This window comes from Camelus dromedarius, chromosome 30 (assembly GCF_036321535.1).
Source record: "Camelus dromedarius isolate mCamDro1 chromosome 30, mCamDro1.pat, whole genome shotgun sequence".
Classification (NCBI taxonomy): Eukaryota; Metazoa; Chordata; class Mammalia; order Artiodactyla; family Camelidae; genus Camelus; species Camelus dromedarius.
The window spans coordinates 14,268,267-14,287,374 of NC_087465.1; the positions used below are offsets into that span (position 1 = coordinate 14,268,267).

The following is a 19,108-nucleotide window of genomic DNA, read 5'->3' on the forward strand; positions in this document are numbered from 1 at the left end:
CGATAACAATTATCTGGGTACTTCCATCATCAACATAATTGCTAAGAATTTATGAATCATCTTTCCATTATACCACACTGAAACAGGTATTATATTTCTCAAATTACAGATGAGAAAACTGAGATTCTAAATTAGGTATTCAAGGCCACACAGGCCAGATAACGTAGGCCAAAAATCAACCCTGGTAAATCTAGAAAAAACAAACAAACAAACAAAAAAAAACTACTTGGCTTCAAGGCCATTGGGTAATACTGGCTCCCTCAGTGATACCTATTCCAGAGTAAACCTTCTCAAAGAGACACAGTACGAGAGCAGCTTGAAACTTAGTCGTTCATAAAGACAACTCATCAAAATAGGAAAATAAAGAAAAAGAAGAAAATACCACTTTATATTATTCATGGCTCTCTTCCTTATATTCTACATTATAATAGCCTTCTTTTGAGATTTGAGAAAATCAAAACAATTCATAGGAAAAATAAAGAACTGTATTTAGGTAACTAAGAGACAATGCCCTGTCATAATTATAACTCACATTAATATAAGGTGCAACAAATTACTTCAGAGGTCAATTTAAAAGTGAGCATTAAAGCAAAAGGGGACAAGGCAAACATTAAAATATTTTTAATTTAATAGTCACATATTAAAAGTTCCACAAGTTGTTCATATTCTCTAAGACTCAATGAAAGAAAGAGTAAAGCATATAAACATAGACGGATCATTACCTCCCATCAAGAAGTCTGTATAAGAAGACAATTCTACACCACCCTGAAGACATTAATCTCTACCCTGTGTTTCTCTACTCTGGGTGCACATTTGAGTCATTTGAGAGCCTTAAAAAAATCCTAATGTCTGGGTCTCATCCAAGACCAATTAATTAGGAATTTCTGGGAGTGAGATTCAGGCATACGTATTTTTAAAGCTCCCTTTGTGATTCCAATGAATAGCCAAGATTGAGAACCAGTACTAGAAGTGAGTGTGTTGTGTGTATGCATGTGTATAAACATGTATATGCATATATATGTAAACTCCCATATAATTGGCTAATGTCCCAAGGAAATTAATGAGGTGGGGCTAGTTTTAATTTTTTCATGCCAGAGATAATCATTTATTTCACTAAAATATATTTGATGTCTCACTTAAAACCACTGGTAGACATGCATGAATGAAAATGACTTTGCTGGGGAAGGGTATAGCCCAAGTGGTAGAGTACATGCTTAGCATGCAGGAGGTCCTGGGTTCAATCCCCAGTACTTCCATTAAAAAAATAAACCTAATTTCCTCCCCCCACCCCCCCAAAAAAATGACTTTGCTTTCCACAATAAGGATCCAGACCTAGCTAATTAATATTAACATTAATAATATTAGACTGATTCTCTTTCATTCAAGAATATGCTACTCTAGTACTCACTCTTTTCAAAAAATGAGCTACAGGCTAAATGGTGTGGTCTATGGCCAAAGCACCCAGAGCAGTAGGCACAGGTTGGCAAAGGGATCTCTCGATCTCCCTGAAACTCAAGGGAATATGGCACTGCCTAGAAAAAAGAATGTGGACCACAACAAACCTGGTCCATTAGAAGAGTAATTTAACGACACAGAAGAAAGTTAAGGGAGAGAAAGCTGGGGGAATAGCCTTGAATAGGTGAGAAGAGTTGGGATCTAGTACAGAAATAGAAGGGTTGGCCTTAACAGGTAGCTCATCCGTAACTCGAAAAGGGAAGGCAGAGTTGGCATTTCGGTTGGGATTTTGCTGATGTTCTAACCAAGAAGGGGAAGAGAGCTGAGGGTACATACAAGACATATGGAAGTTAAGCTGGATAAGGAAACACGCGAGGACTGAGGGGAGTGAGAAACAGTAAAAAAAGGAGTAGAGTCAGTGGACTGGTGGTATGGAAAGACTATTAAAGTCAGACTACCAGAGGGAATGGACTGGGTGTCACAGAGAATTGGATGTTTAGGATTGTAATTATGGAGCGTCTTGCAGTTACTGGTCAAGATAAAATGAAGAATGTGATCACAGGGATGAGCGGCTGAAGGGGAGGGGAAGACAAGATACTTGGAGAAGTGTAAGAAGCTGACATGTCGGCATGCTGGAACCTTCCATTTAGACAGTATCACCAAAATTTAAAGGTTAGGATGGGTATCAGAGTGAAAGTGAGCCATGAGAAATGCGATGGAATCACCCAGAGGCCAGCAAATGACTACTGTGGTGTCACATGGGTGTCACACAGTCTATTAACATGAAATTCAAAGCTGGAGGTCTACCTCAAGGATGAATACCTAGCACTGGCAATGAGAAGCAAAGAGGACACATACCAGAGGAGCCATACACTATAGAAGAATGAAGTATTTATTATCCTAAATAAGCTCAGTCTAGTACAACAATAATGACCGACATACACCACTGCACCACAGCACAGCCCAGCAGAGGGATCAGAGAACTTTCAGAGGCTTCAAAAATGTGAGCCCAGTGTTCAAAAATGATTACAGGCAAAGGGACCTTCAAAGCAGAGAGACATTACAACATAGGAAAAGGCAGACAGATGTGAAAAAACATGAAACAACATAAGACATGCAAACAGTTCAACATGATTAAGGGCTGAAACAATGAGTACGAAACAGGTATGAATTAATGGGTATGAAAGAGAGGCAGGATATAGGACCAGACAGACAGACCAAGGCCACTGCCTTTTCTCTGAACAAAAGATATTATGAAAAAATTAAAGTGCTGCCCAGAAATCCCTCATAAAAGCTTGAAATAGGGAACAAAATTAACATTTCAGTTTCATCTTATTTTCCTTACTTTGAAGGAGATGCTAGAAAACAAATAATCCAATAACCAGTTGCTTTACAAAGACTAACCAACTTTAATAGAAACGTTTCCACATTGTATACAAAAATTAATGATCATTATCATAATCTCCAATCAAGACTAAAAAATGTGCCAAGGAAATTTGTGCACAATTGAGATCTTTTTAAAACAGATGAACAGAGCTCATAAATGCATTAGTCATATTTTTGTAACATGTATACATATAAACATACATGTGCTGCTATATAAAAATAGAAATCACACAACATTGTAAACTGACTATACGTCAATAAACATATATACAAAAAAAAGAAATCAATTTTCCATTTAAAAGAATAGTTTTATAAGTGAATACACAGATAACTATATATGTATATGATATATACAACTTTTATAAATGATGAATCTTAGAATTAAACATCATATTGGGAAAGATGTCTCACTAAGTAACTTGTTATATTTTACTGTCTCCATTTTTATGTTAGCAGTTATAATTTAATTGAAAAAGCTCCATACTTGGGAGCCAAAGATTACACGTTCAAGTGCTGGCACTGGCAGTCATAAATTATTAAGCAAGTCACTTAACTTTTCTGTACCTGAGTTTAATTTACAAAATAGAAATAAAAAATTCACATCTCAGGGGAGGGTATAGCTCAAGTGGTAGAGCGCGTGTTTAGCATGCATGAGGTCCTGGGTTCAATCCCAGTGCCTCCATTAAAATAAATAAACCAACCAACCTAATTCCGCCCCCCCAAAAATTTCGTATCTCATGTAGTTTCATTAGGGTTTTGTGAAATACTGTATCTGAAAGAGCTCTGAAAACCATAATGAGACATAAAATGTTTTAGGTACAGACTTCAAAATATTTTTAATACAACATTAAGAGCCTTGAGGCTTTCTGCGACCCCCTCCCCCCAAAATAAAGCACAATTAAAACCTGAGATGATAAATCTGATAGACTTTGATAAGCATGTCTCACCACCTCCCTTTGAAACCTTACCTTCGAATGAGCAGGCCCTCTTTCTTTCAGAAGTTTATACTGGGGTTGGACTCTATTGAAACGGGCTAACTCATTTACCAGACACATTGGAGTTTTCTCTTTGGGGTTTGCCATTTTATCTTGGAGAGAAGCTGTAAATAAAAAGGCTGTAAAGTTTTTGTGAAGAATGACTTTACAAAATGGAAGAAAAGCTAGTTTTGACTTTTTTAGATTGAAGTCAGATTGTATATTTGGATTAAATTATTTCCATAAATTTTATATAAAAATTCCAAATCATCTAAAGTCTTTCAGTACATGCAACAGAAATATGTATCACATTTTAAACAATAAATTAAGGTAGCTTTTTCCTAAGTACCTAAATTGCTCTCTATACACATATATGATAACAGCATGCTTAAAGATTTTAAAACAATGTAAGATTATAATAATTTTTAATTTATCCTATAACTTTCCCTTCCTCTCAAGAAATTTTAGTATAAACACATAAATCTCCTTGCTTCTTATTACTATAAAACTAAATTTTATCTACCTTTCTTATCATTTGAGCTTCCTTTTTTTCCTTTTCATTCTGAGGCAGCATATTAATTGAAAAAAACTCTATAGACTTGGAAATCAAGTCCTAATTTTAATTACTAACTCTTCCAACTATTTTTTAGTATATTTTGGTTTTTTAATGAAATTTTGAAAAGTAGAAAAAAATAATGTAACAAATGACCAAGTTTTTATCATCAAGAACTGAAATTAACATGTTCTGTTTAAGTCTTAATAAGAAAAAAAAAACCAGTATTACATTCCAGTTAAGTTCCCTTTATCTTTTCCAGAAACTACCACTATGTGAATTTAAAATATATCCCTCCAGGATATTCTAAACTACATTTATATGCATACACGCATATCTATAAAGAAATATGTGGTTTTATAGTTTACATAAATAGTAATATAATAAACCTATTTTCACAACTTTCTTCACTGTTCACAATGTTTTTGAGATTTAACTTTATAGATTCAGTGCATTACTTTTAACTGCTATATAATTTACATCATAATATCTTATCAGTTTTTTAATCCTCTCCCCTACTGATTAAGTAGACATTTGGGTTGTTTCCAGCTCTTCACTCTTACAAGGTAAAACATGCTACCAAACAGCACTCAGAACGACTGCATCAAATTACTTTCCCCTGGCAGTATGAGAACGACGACTTCCTCCTCGCAGCCTTGAAAACATGCAGTATGGTCATATGGCCAAAGTATTTTAATCTCTGACAATCTGATGTTTGACAAAATATATTGTTTTTTGTCATTTGAGTTTCCTCTTCTGGGAACCACTTTTGTCCTTTGCTCTATTGATTAGCTTATGTATTACATTTATCAGCCTTTCTTTTATGGTCCATGCCTTTTCTGCTTTGTTTAAGGAATCCTTCCCTAGCCTGCAAGGTCTTAAAATTTTTCACTTAAATTTACTAAGCCTACTGTTCTCTCTCTATAAAATATGGGTAATAAATCTATTCTACTTAACTAACTCACAGGTTATACAGTTATGATTCTTAAATGTATCTACTTTGAATCTACTGCGGTTATTATTACAGCTTCAGAATATTTTCCTAATACTACAGTATTTTATCCTATATTTTTCCTTCATCTCATTTACAGACATATTTAACTGCTTTGTAGTTTTTCTCTCATTTCCTATTAATCAGTGTCAAAAAAAAATATTTTAAAACCTAGCATAAACCATGCAAATGGATTACTTCCTGCTCAATTAAAATGCAGTCACAGTGTATAGAGAATATATTAAATAAATGGAAATAGCTGGTTTTAGGAACTTCATCTATAAACTACCTATGGCAAAGTTTAATGTAGAAAATAGTATTCTTTTTAATACTTTCAATTAACTTTTTAGTACTCTTTACAGGACTAATAATTTGGTATAATAACTTGATCACAATCATTACGATTAAGAAATTATAAGAATACTACACCAATACCAAGTAAGGCACAAGTAAAAGGAAAAAGAACTTAAGCAACCAACTGTAGGACCAATACAGCTGTCAGCTGATTCTACAATTAGACCATTCTAAGTGGCTTGCGAACCAAAAAGAAACAAAAACAAACAAACAAAAAACTAGTAATTGTTACTTTTTGGAACAGCACAAAAAAGATAATAGTATTAGTCAAGAGAGGTTGAGGAAATCTGCATTTTAGTTATTACACTGTGTATCGTTCAAATAAACATTTTATAAACTGTACTGGGCAGAGGGAGGGTATAGCTCAGTGGTAGAGTGCATGCTTAGCATGCACAAGGTCCTGGGTTCAATACTCAGCACCTTCTTTTAAATAAACAAATACATACATACACACATACATACCTAATTTCCTCCCCCCAAAAAATAAAAAAATAATAAAAATAAAAATACTTTTAAAAAAACTACCAGAAAGTCAGTCACTATATAAAATGCAAGGGGACTTGGGGCTATAACAAATTTTGTTCCTTGCATATCATGGCATTAAGCACTCAAGTACAATAGTTAACACAGCTATGTAAATATCAAAAAGCAAAATAAGAATGAAAATTTGTTAAAAATGAGAAAATACTGAAGTCTACTAAAAATCAAGTCAATTTTGCATAACATTAAAATAGCATTTATACTGCTACTATAACACAATTTTCATTCTTCAGCAATGTTACAATGCAAAACGTATTAGGAGCATAGAAAGAATAATGTGACAATTTTACAGTACAAAAAATTTAATAGCATAGGTTTTAAATATGTTAAAATGTGATAAAAACAGTAAGTTTATAACTCAATAAACTTGCTTGGCAAGAAAATCTGATTTACATCCTTTAAAGGAAAAATGCTAATTAATAACATGGTGTTAAACTTATTGCATTAATTTTAATGTTCTGCTTTATAAAAATAACATGAATCCTATAATGGGATTCATGGAATCCGTTGATGGATCCAATAACTTATTTAACATGTGATTTAAGTTTTTGTGTGAAAGGTGTGCAAAATACATGAAAGATCTCACTCCGATAAAACTTTATATTATACCTAAAACTGAAACATTTAAAGTTGGTAAATTTAAAAATAATTAGTCCTAATTCAGATTTTTTATTTTACAAAATTATTAAAATTTTATTTTCCATAGCTGTTCCTCTATTTAAATCTCATTAACATTCATTACTTGACAGAGCTCAATGATAGAGCAATGATTTAAAAATTAAACCAAAATTTTGATAGAGTATCTACAAAATTATAAAACAAATTGGTCTACAAAAATTGAGACTTATAAACTTAATTTATATATTACTTTTTTAGAAAAGTCAATAGGGCAAAAAGTAAGAAATACATACAATGCTGCATATGTATACATTTTCAAGAGACTGAAGAATATCCTCAATGAAGCTATTTTGAAATAGGCTTCAAGGTAATTTGGTGGCTGGAATAGTAGATATCTACTTAGAGTAAATAAAAATGATAATGGATTTCACAATTCTGGACTTGGCTATTTTTTGGAGGGAGGAGATAATTAGGTTTTTATCAATGTATTTATTTTTTTAATGGGAGTACTGGGGATTGAACCCAGGACCTCGTGCATGTTAGGCATACACTCTACCACTGAGCTCTAACCACCCCCCCGACTTGGCTTTTGAGAGAACACACGCCACACGGTTAAGAGCCTATTTTGATATCTCTGCCACTGACTGATATCCACGTAACCTTGAGAAAGCATTGAAATTTGACTTTCCTTGACAGTAAAACAAAAATGATAGTTGCTATTTTATTACCAAATTATGGCACTGGTTGAATAAAATGTAAGACACTGTTAACAATGGTAAGAATGCATTATTCTGTTTATAAACAATTTGTCAAAGCACACTCTCATCGAATATGAGTAGAGTGATATTATTTTATAAACTTTTCCATGGTTTCCTAAGCTAAAATATTCTGAGTTAAAATGCTGTTAGAATAAGCTGATTTTATTCATACATTTCTTTAATATTCTATAAAAAGCATGTATTTGTTATTATTTTTTCCACTGACTTATCGTAACATATTAAGTTTGTTTCCACTGAAAAATTCCCAAGTGTGACATAAACTACATTTAAGATTTCTCATATTTGTGTAAGGGAATATTCTACCTTTGTTGATATAAAATTTGTTTACATGTTTGTCTCTGTAACTTTAATAAGTAACAATAGTAAAAATAACTATTTCTAATAACAGTATCTGCACACTCATTAAAACATAGACATACTCTATTTTTTGAGATATATTCTGTTTTTAATATCTTTATAAAATGTCCTAGGACTCTCTGGGACTTGAATCTTCAAAGTATACGAAAATAATATAGCTCATAGTTTTCAATCGACAGGCAAAAAAATCCCTGTTCCAAAGGAGCTCACTGTCTGGTAGAAAACACACACACATATAAGAAACAAATACACTAAACTACAATGTGTTAAGTGATATAATAAGGCTGTCAGAAGGGACTCCTCAGGTGAAGGGGCTGTTGTTGAAAGGCAGGCTTCAAGAGGTGGTGATTAGATGAGTTAAGGAAAGTAGGAATTCACCAAGTTAGCAAGGAAGGAAGAGAGAAAGATAGTCCAAGCTTTTCCAGAGCACACATGCAAGAGAAAGCGCATAAAACACATCACATTCTGGCAAATGCAAGTAAATCATTAGCAGAATATTAAATGCACAGTAGGAAATAGCAGGAAAAAATTATGTGACCAGAATCCACCAAAACACCAAAAATTTCCTAAGCCAAAACTTAGAGGAGCATCATTTTGAAGGTAGTTAAATGACAGTCAGAGCTGTTGCTAGTAAATCAGTCTACCTCACCTGTCAAGGCAAGTCTCTCCACAGAAGAATCCATTTCCATCCCTGGTCCCAGAAAATGACTTGCACACAGTTTCTATGTCTCTTTGCTGGTTCCCCTTTCCCTATTCCCTGCTATTGGAAGGGACTCATCCTAATTCCCAAGTGAAATAAAAAGAAAGAAAACAGAGTCAAAAAAGCAAGGAATTTACCTTCCGCAGGTTCTTGCCTTCTAGGAGAAATGTGACTATCTGTCCATAGCTGTAACTAAAATAAATCTTATAACTTCAAATTATAACATAACTTAAGGATGTCAAAGCAAAATCACCACCCATCGACCAAACTGCTCTATTATAATTACCTATTAATTAGGAAAAATTAAATTTCCTATCTCATATAGACACAACAATAAATTTCAAAAGTATTAAAATGCAAAATATAAAAATATGACAAAAGCACAAGAAAACTCGGCTAAATGTTTGTTATAATCCTATAACATGGAAGGCTTTCCTTGATAAGAAACCTAAAAGCCAAAATGGGATAAACTGATAGATTTAACAACACAAAAATGTAAACTTCTGTGGAGCAAAACACATCATAAATGACACTAAAAAACAGTCTATAAACTGGGAAACACTTGCTACTTGTGAAGAAAAAGTGAAGATGATAAAATAAAATCCATAAAATATGAAGATGACATAAATCAAATTTTTTTTAAAAATCCATCAGAAAAAAGGGTGAATATATGCACAAATCAATTCACATAATTTATTGAGTAAACACATGTGTTCAACAACTTTGTGTTTATAAAATAAAATTTTGAATTCCAATGAGATATAATTTACCCCATTAGGCTGATAAAATGAAAAAATGATCATGTAAGTATTGACAAGGATGTGTGGAAATAAGTGCAAATTCTATTGGTACAAACATAAATTAGTACAAACTTTCTGGTGGGCAATCTGGCAATATTGATTAAAGGTTTTCAATTGCATCTATCTTTAAAACAGCAAGTGTACTTCTACGTATCCATGCAGCAGGAAGACTCACATAAGATACCCACAATGACAACCTACAGAGCAAGACTGTAACAGCAAGAACTATACACGAGCTAAATAGCTATCCATCAGCAACTGACTGGCCACATTAAATACAATGGACTATCAGCTTTGGAACAAGAATGATGTACGACATGGGAAAACATTATAAAACACTGAATGAAAAAAAATGCTCTAACAGCTCAATGTCTAATCTTATTTTTTTCTTTAAACCAAACATTCATGTATTAAAGAAGTGAGACGGGAAGCAGGGGAGCTCACTTTCTGCTTTGAAATACTGTGTTGTTTTACTTACGGATATGCATAACTTTTATATCTAAAAAGTTATTTTACAAAGCCACAACAAAAGTTGGAAATGGTTTACAGTATAAGTCTTAGACTAATTGCTATTATTCTTTCTAAAATATTTGCGGGTGCAACCAAGGTTCTGACCGAAAGAAGATGCCCAAAGACCTGATTCAGAGCAGGCCATGAGTATCATGACTACAATCTCTGACTTTTCCAAATGAAAATTTAAACCTTGTTAAAACAATGTGGTCTTTTTACCAACATTTCGTATGGTCACTCGTCTTAACTTTGACCATTCTAATGCATATGTAATGCGTCTCACTGTGGTTTCAATAAGCATTTCCCTAATGACAAGTGTTGAACATCTTGTCATTTGTTTACATGCCATGTACATATATGAAGTAGATCGTCTATCTGGATATTTTTAATTAGGTCATTTCTTTTTCTTATTGTTTTATTTGAAGAGTTCTTTGCATATTCTAAGTACAAGTCATTAATCAGGTATATGCTTGGCAAAAATTTTCTCCCAGTATCTGGCGTCTCTTTTCATTCTCTTACCAGTGTCTTTTGAAGAGCAGGTTTTAATTTTAATAATGTCTAATTTATCCATTTTTTCATTTACAGATTGTGTTTTCGGTGTTGTATCTAAGAAATCATTACCTAGCTGAGGTCTTAAAGATTTTCTCCTATGTTTTATTCTAGAAGCTTTACGTACCAAAGTGGTCTCTGAACCACTTTCAATTAATTTTTGTATATGGTGCAAGGTATGGACTCAATTTCATTGCTGTATATTGATATCCAATGTTCAAGTACTGTCAGTGAAAAAGGCTGTAATTTTTCCACCTGTACTACTTTTAAGGCTTTGTCAAAAATCAGTTATCTGTATATAAGTAGGTTTATTTCTGGACTACCTATTCTGTTAGTTTTTTGTGGGTTTTGCGGGGGGAGGTAATTTGGTTTATTTATTTTTTTAATGGAGTTACTGGGGATTGAACCCAAGACCTCATGCATGCTAAGTACTCACTCTACCACTGAGCTATACCTTCCCCTTTGAACTACCTGTTCTGCTTCATTGATCTATTTGTCTTTTTTAATGTTAATGCTGTTTTTACTGTAGCTTTATAATAATTCTTGAAATTAGGTAGTGCTGGCTCCCCAACATTGTTCTTTTCCAAAGTTGTTTTGGCTATTTTAAGTTCCTGCAATTCCATATGAATTTATTTTAGGCAAAAATGCCTTCAAGGATTAGAGTAGAATTCCCCTGGATCTATAATTTGATGAAAACCAACATTTTAACAAAGTTGAGGCTTCCAACCCATATATGGACATGAAGTCATTCCTCATTATTGAGATGATGTTATCTTGATGTTAGCCATGCCCTACGATGCTGCCACAATCAGTGAATTATCAAACACTAATCATTGCTTCTGGGAAATACAAGGGAAATCTTGCAAGCCTCTAGTCATAATATGTTTATCAGTCAAACAATAAATAACCTCGTTTTATGTGTGTTTCTGGCTAAAGATCCCTTACTTAATACACACTGTTCAATCACAAATACCAAACTCACAGCCAACAGTAACTCCTGTCTAAATGAAGTTTACCTAAACACACATATCTTCTCCATAAGGCATATCACAGCCCTCCTGTGCTTAGGGACACTACAAAGCACTTCAGTACTATGCTTGGGAGCCATTTAAAATAGCTAAATCACCAACAAAAAGCACAAAAAATGCAGCAGTAAACAGACAGGGAAAAGGACACTTGCTTATAGCAGGAGAGCTAAAACAAGAAAGCAGAGTGACATCTCGTTCAGCCTCAGTTTACACTGTGTGCACAGGGCAATTCAAATTTTTCAGCACTCTGCATGTGTCAGTGAATGACCACAACAGCGCTGCAAGTTATATTTGGGGTTACAAATAAATTTTAGCAAATAGGAGGCCAATTCACAAATACAGAATCCAGGAATAATGATGATCAAATGGATCTCTCAACTTATTTAGGTATCCTTTAATTTCAATAGTATTTTATAGTTCTCGGTATTCTTTAACACATTTGTTAGATTCATCTATAAGCATTTCATATTTTTGAGACTACTGTAAATGGTATTTCTGTTCAGATTGTTCCTTGCTAGTGTATTGAAATACTGACCCTGTATCCTTCTACTATACTACACTTATTCATTAGGTCTAGTACGAGTCTATCAGGTTTTCTACATAGAAAACCAGGTCATCTGTGAATTAGGACAATTTTATTTCTTCTTTTGCAATGTGAATACCATTTTATTTCCTTTTCTTGCTTGACCGCACTGGCTACAACCTCCAGGACAATGAAAGCAGGACTGGTGAAAGCAGACATCTCTAACTTGTTTGTGATTTTAGGGGATAAGTGTTCAATCCTTCCACCAAACAAGAACAACATCAGCAAATAAAGTACGTCATGGACACCCATTTTCATATTGGGGAAGTTCACTTCTAGTCGTTGTTTACTGAAGCCTTTTTTTTTAAACGAGGAATGGTTACTGGACAAATGATCCCGCATCTATTGAGATGACTGTGTGCTTTTTCCTGTTTAGTTTGTTAATGTGGTAAATTATATTAACTGACTTTTTGAATGTTAAACCAAACTTGCATTCCTGGAATAAGCTCCACACGGTCAGGACATATTATTCTTTTAATATATTGTTGAATTTGACTTGCTAAAATTTTGTTTAGATTTTTTACACCTATGTTTGTGAGCAGTATTGTTCTGCAGTTTCCTTGCAATGTCTTTGTCTGGTTCTGGTATCCCAGTAAGGCTGGCACCAAAGTCTTTGGAAAACATTCCCTCCACTTCAAATATTTTTGAAAAGTTTATGCAGAATTGATATTATTTCTTGCTATAGTATTTAGTACAATTCACAGTGAAACTGCCTGGACCCAGAGTTTTCTTTGGGAAAAGATTTTTTTAACTATAGTTTCAATTTCTTTAATACACATAGGGCTATTCAGATTCTCTCTTATTTTCTTCTGCTTCCTTAGGGATTAATTTGCTCTTTTTTTTCTACATTATTAAAGTAGAAGCCAAAATAATCTGAGATCTTTCTTCTTTTTTAATACAATTAGAACTATAGAACTCCCACTAAGTATTGTTTTAGCGGCATCTTCTATTACACTGTTTCTGTTCTTACTCAGTTTAAAATACTTTATAACTTCCCTTTTGATTTCTTCTTTCAGTCATGGATTACTTATAAGCATGCTATCTAGTCTCCAAATATTTGGGGATTTTTCCAACAGTCTTTCTATTAATCATTTCTAATTCCACTGTGATCTGAGAAGATTCTTTTTATGAGCTGAATCCTTTTGAATTTACTGAGACTTGTTTTATGGCCAGAATATAGTCTATCTTAGTAAATACTATGTGTGGACTTATGAACAAATGTGTATTCTGATTTTTTAAATGGTGTTTCTGTTGCTTTATTAGTGTATTTACTCCAATTTAGTATGCCTACTATATGCCAAGCACTGTACACATACTAGGGATCCAAGATAAGTAAGTCTGATCTTCTTGAGCAGAGCATTCCGTAAATGCAGCCAGGTCAAGTTGGTTGACCATGTTATTCAAGTCAACTATATCTTTGTAATTTTCTGCCCTTTTGTTATATCAATTATAAAGAGGGGTTACTGAAATGTGACTAAAATTGTGAATGTTTCCTTGTATTTCTATTAGTTTTTACTTCATTTGTTTTGAAGCTTTATTATTATGTGCATAAACATTTAGCATCGGTATGTCCTCTTAATTAACTGATCCCTTTATTGTTATGAAATGATCTTCTTTATCTCCCGTAATGCTCCTTGCTCTGAAATCTACCTTGATGTTAATAAAATCACTCCAAGTTTCTTTCTGCTAAGTCAGTATGTGTTCTTCCATTCTTTCACTCTTAACCTATTTATGTTTCTAGTTAGTGTTTCTTACAGGCAAGTATATGGTTGGATCTTGCTTTTTTATCCAATCCGAGCCTTTAAGTTGGGGTGTTCAGACTATTTACTTTTTAAAAAACATAAAACGTATCTCAAATTTACATGTACCTTCATACATCTTCTCTGTATTATCCAATTTTAGTATATGTGCTACTGAAGCAAACACCAGACTATTTACATTTAATGTGATTATACATATCTTTAGGTTTGAGTCTATCATCTTGCAATTTGTTTTATGTTTTTCCCATCTGGTCTTTGTTCCCTTCTTCATCTTTTCATGGCTTCTGTTGAATTAATTATTTTGTATATTCAATTCTATCTAATCTTTTTAGCTTATTAGTTATAACTGTTTGCTATTTTACTCATTGCTTTAAAGTTTATAATATATATCTTTATCTTATTACAGTCTACCTTTATATTATACCACCTAACATAGAGCATTAAAATCTTTAATATCCTTCCATTTTTCCTTGAACCTTCAAGCTATTATGCACTGTACTTTTATATATGTTATAAACCATACAATCTCTTAACATTTTTGCTTTAAATGGTCAATTACCTTGTAAAAAGATTAAACTAATAAAAAGAATCTTACACATTTACCCAAGTAATTACCATTTCTGCTTTTCCCTTTCTTCATCTTTTTCATTTTCCTGCTGCTTGAAGGACATACTTTAAAATTTTTCTTGTAGGGGAGGAATGCTGAGCAAGGAATTTGAATAGACATTTCTCCAATAATGGTATACAAATAACCAACGAGGGGGCAGGGGAGAGGGTATAGAGTGTGTGCTTAGCTTGCACAAGATCTCGGCTTCAATCCCTCGTACCTCCATTAAAAAAATAAATAAACCTAATTATGATCCCAACAACAAAAAAAATACCCAACAAGCTTATGAAAAGATACTAAACATCACTAATATCAGAGACATGCAAATGAAAACTACAATGAGATACCACTTCTGACCTATAAGGATGGCCATTAGCAAAAAAAAGAAGGAAAGAAAGAAAAGGAGAGGGACAAAGTATCGGTGAGGATGTGGGAACGTAGAGCCCTCGTTCATTAATAGTGGGAATGTGAAGCGGTACAGCCACTATGGAAAACCTAATGAAACACAGAATTACCACAGGACCCAGCAATTTCACTTCTGGATATACACCCAGCATAACTGAAAGCAGGGACCTAACCAGGTATGTATACACCCATGTTCACTGCAGCATTATTCACAACAGTCATAAGGTGGAAGCAACCCAAGTGTCTATCCATGGATGAATGGATAAACAAAATGTGGTATATACATAAAATGGAATATTATTCAGCCTTAAAAGGGAAATTCTGACACATGCAATAGCATGGATGAACTCTGAAGACATTATGCTAAGTAAAGTAAGCCAGTCACAAAAGGACACAAATTGTACAATTCCACTTATATGAGAAATCTAGAATAGTCAAATTCATAGAGACAGAAAGTAGAGTGGTGGTAGGCAGGGGCTGGTGGATTGGCGAATGGGAAGCTAGTGTTTTAATGGGCACAGAGTTTCAGTTTGAGAATATCAAAAAAATTCTGCAGATGGATGATGGCGATGGTTGCAGAACACACTTCATGTACCAAATGCAACCATATACTTAAAAATGGTTAAAATGGTCGATTTTATGTTACATATATTTTACCACAATTTAAAAATTTAAAAATTAAAGGAAACAACAAGTCACTTCTTTTCGAAAAGCACTTTCAGTGAGAATAGAATTTAAAGTTGACAAGTATTTTTCATTCCGTGTCTTAAAGACGTCACTCCACTCTTTTCTGGCTTGCAGTTTCCAACAAAAACTGTCATTCTTATCTCTAGGTCTGTGTTCGTAATTTCTTTTTTCCTCTGATTGCTTTTAAGATTTCCTTTCGCTATCACTGATTTTCAGCCATTTGATTATGATGTGCCTTGGTGTGATTTTTTAATGTTTCCCTCAAATTAGATTCATTGGGCTTTACAGGTCCATGGGGTTTACAGTTTTCAATTAACATAGAAAAATTTTGGTCATTATTTGCTCTAATATTTTCCACTTTCCTCTCTTCTCCTGAGAACCTAATTAATTTATCTTAGACTACATGAATATTATCCAACAGGCCACAGATGTTCTGCTCACTTTTTTTATACTTTTCACTCTGTGCTTCATTTTGGATAGTTGCTCTTCCTACATATTTAAAATCACTTGTCTTTTCTTCTACAGTCTTATCTATTAATTCCATCCAGTACTTTTTTTTTCTTTTTTTTTAACATTTTTTATTGATTTATAATCATCCAGTACTTTTTAATTGCAGATATTGCACTCATCTCTAGAACTTGCATTTACACATATATTTTTATCTTTTATTTCTGTCCTCAACATTTTCCTGTTTTCCTTTACCTTCCTGAACACTGATGGCATATTAATAGCAACTCTTTTCATAGCTTTGTCTGCTAAATCAATCATCTTAGTCACTTCTGGGTCTCTATTGATTGATTTGTTTATCCTTGTTATGGATCATATTCTCACGTTTCTTTGTAAATATTTTATTTTTTTATTGAAGTGTAATTGACATAACACCAAATGAACCATTTCAAAGTGAAGATACCGGTGGCATTTAGTATATTCGCAGTGCTGTGCACCTACCACCCTCTACCTAGTTCCGAAACATTGTTATCACACCAAATTAACTCTGTACTCACTAGGCCATCACTCCTCTTTTCTCCTTTCTCCCAGGACCTGGCAACCACCAAGCTATGTTCTGTCTCTATAAATTTATTTATTCTGGATATTTCACACAGATGGAATCATACAATACATGGTCCCATGTCTGACTTCTTTCACTTAGCAAAATGTTTTTGAGGTTCACCATACTGTATCATGTACCAGTACATCATTTTTTTTTTACAGCTGAATAATATCCGATGGCATGCATATGCCAGTTTGTTTACCCATTCATCCTTCTACAGACATCTGGGCTGCTTCCACCATTTGGCTATTATAAAGGTGTTACTCTGAACATGTGTGTACATACATTTGAGTACATTTTCAATTCTATTTGGTATACATCTAGCAATGGAATTGTATGGTAATTCTGTTTAACTTTTTAAAGAACTGCCACAGTTTTCCACAGAAGCTGAAACGCTTTGCATTCCCACCAAGTGTTCCGGTTTCTTCACATCCTCACCAACACTTGCTACTGTTTCATTCTAGCCACCCTAGTGAGCATGAAGTGGCACTCATTCTGGTTTTCCTTTGCATTTCCACAATCACTGATGAGGTTGAGCATTTGTTCATGTGCATGTTGGCCATTTGTACATCTTTGGAGAACTGTCTATTCAAGTCCTTTTCTTGTTTTTAGTTGGGTTATCTTCTTGTTGTTGAGTTATAAGAGTTTTAGTTCTTATATTTAGGTTATTGATCCACTTTGACCTAATTTTTATATGTGGTGTGAAGTAGGGATCCAAGTTTATTCTTTTGCATGTGGATATCCAATTGTCCCAGAACTATTTGTTGAAAAGATTATTCTTTCCTTCATTGAATGATCTTGGCAATCTTTCCAAAGTCAGTTGTCTATAGTTTATTTCTAGCCTCTCAATTCTTTTCTACTGATCTGTACCTTTATCCTTATGCCAGTGCCACACTGTTTCGATTACTGTAGTTTTACACATGAGCCCTCCAACTCTGTTCTCTTTTAGGATTGTTCTGGCTATTTGGGTCCACTGCAATTCCCTAAGAAGCTAAAGATCAGTTTTGCCAGTTCTGCAAAAAAGGTCACTGGAATTTTAACAGACATCACCTGAATCCATATGTTGCTTTGCATAGTATTCCCAAATTAACAATACTAAGTCTTCCAATCCATAAATACAAAACATTTTTCCATTTTTTCAGGTTGTCTTTAATTTCTTTCAACAATGTTGTATAGTTTTCAGAGTACAAGTATTTTAATTCCTGTATGCTTCTGGATGCTATTATAAATGGAACTGTTTTCTTAATTTCCTTTTTGGATTGTACACTGCTGGTTTACAAAAACACTATTGTATTTTGTGTGTTGATCTTGTACTTACAACACTTCTGAATATCTTTATTAGCTCTATTTGGGTTTTTCTGTAGATTCTTTGGGATCTTCCAAATATAAGGTAGCATGTCATCTGCAAAGAGAAATATTTTTACTTCTTCCTTCCCAATCTGGATATATCTTATTTCTTTTTCTTGCCTGACTGCTCTGGCTATAACTTCCAGTACAATGTGGAATAGCAGTATTGAGAATAGGCATCCTTTTCTTGTCCATGAACATAAAGAGAAAGCTTTTAGTCTTTCGCCATTGAGTTGGATGTTAGCTGTGAGTTCTCCATAAATGCCTTTTATCATGTTGAAGTTCCTTTCTATTCCTCGTTTTTGAGTGTTTCTATTATGAACAGGTGTTGGATTTTGTCAAATGCTTTCTGTAAAAACTGAGGTGATCATGTGGATTTTTTTCCTTCGTTCTATTAATGTGGTGGATTACACTGATTGACTTTCCTATGTTGAACCACTCTTGCATTCCTGGAATAAACTGCACTTGGTCAAGGTGTACAATCCTTTAAACATATTGTTGGATTCACCTTGTCAGTATTCTGTTGAAGTTTTTTGCATCTATATTCACAAGAAATATTGATGTATAGTTTTTTGTTTTTGTTGTTTTTTTTTTGCTTTTTCTTCTGGTGTCTTTGTTTAGCTTTATTATCAGGGTAATACTGGCCTCACAGAATAAGTTAGGAAGTATTCCCTCCTCTCTTATGTTTTGGAAGAGTTTGAGAAGGAATGGTGTTAACTCCTCTTTAAATGTTTTGTAAAAATTCATCAGTGAAGCCATCCAGTCCTGGATTTTTCTTTGGGAGGGATTTTTTTTTTTTTAATTACTGATTCAATCCATTTTTACTTCTTATAGGTCTGTTCCTATTTTCTGTTTTTTTGAGTCAGTTTTGGTAATCTGTGTTTCTAGAAATTTGTCCATTTCGTGTAGGTTATCCAATCTGTTGGCATACAATTGCTCACAGTACCCTCTTATAATCCTTTTCATTTCTTTAAGGTTAATGGTAATGTCCCCACTTACATTTCTGATTTTAGTTATATGCGTCTTTGCTCTTTTTCTTTGTCAGTCTAGCTAAAGGTTTGTCAATTTTGTTGA

The 19,108-nt window shown here is 33.6% G+C and overlaps 2 protein-coding genes across 4 annotated transcripts in view; both read right to left on the reverse strand.

Moving 5' to 3' along the window:
* The window catches only part of STAU2 (staufen double-stranded RNA binding protein 2), a 233,779-nt gene extending 215,694 nt beyond the window's left edge, over positions 1-18,085 (reverse strand). For both annotated transcript variants that reach the window (XM_064480884.1, XM_064480883.1), the window contains exons 1-2: positions 18,006-18,085; positions 3,810-3,940 (exon numbers count right to left, since the gene is read on the reverse strand). In XM_064480884.1, the coding sequence (XP_064336954.1) occupies positions 3,810-3,940; positions 18,006-18,084 (210 nt within the window). In that variant the 5' untranslated portion in view covers position 18,085. The remainder of the gene's footprint in view (positions 1-3,809; positions 3,941-18,005) is intronic.
* UBE2W (ubiquitin conjugating enzyme E2 W) overlaps positions 1-19,108 on the reverse strand; it is a 115,017-nt gene that overhangs the window by 4,609 nt on the left and 91,300 nt on the right. Inside the window, exon 7 of one of the 2 annotated variants that reach the window (XM_064480886.1) lies at positions 3,886-3,940. The exons of the other annotated variant lie outside the window; for it this stretch is intronic. The gene's annotated coding sequence lies outside the window, so the exon portion shown is untranslated. Of the gene's footprint in view, positions 1-3,885; positions 3,941-19,108 lie in introns of those variants that run through there. 2 annotated transcript variants of the gene reach the window in all.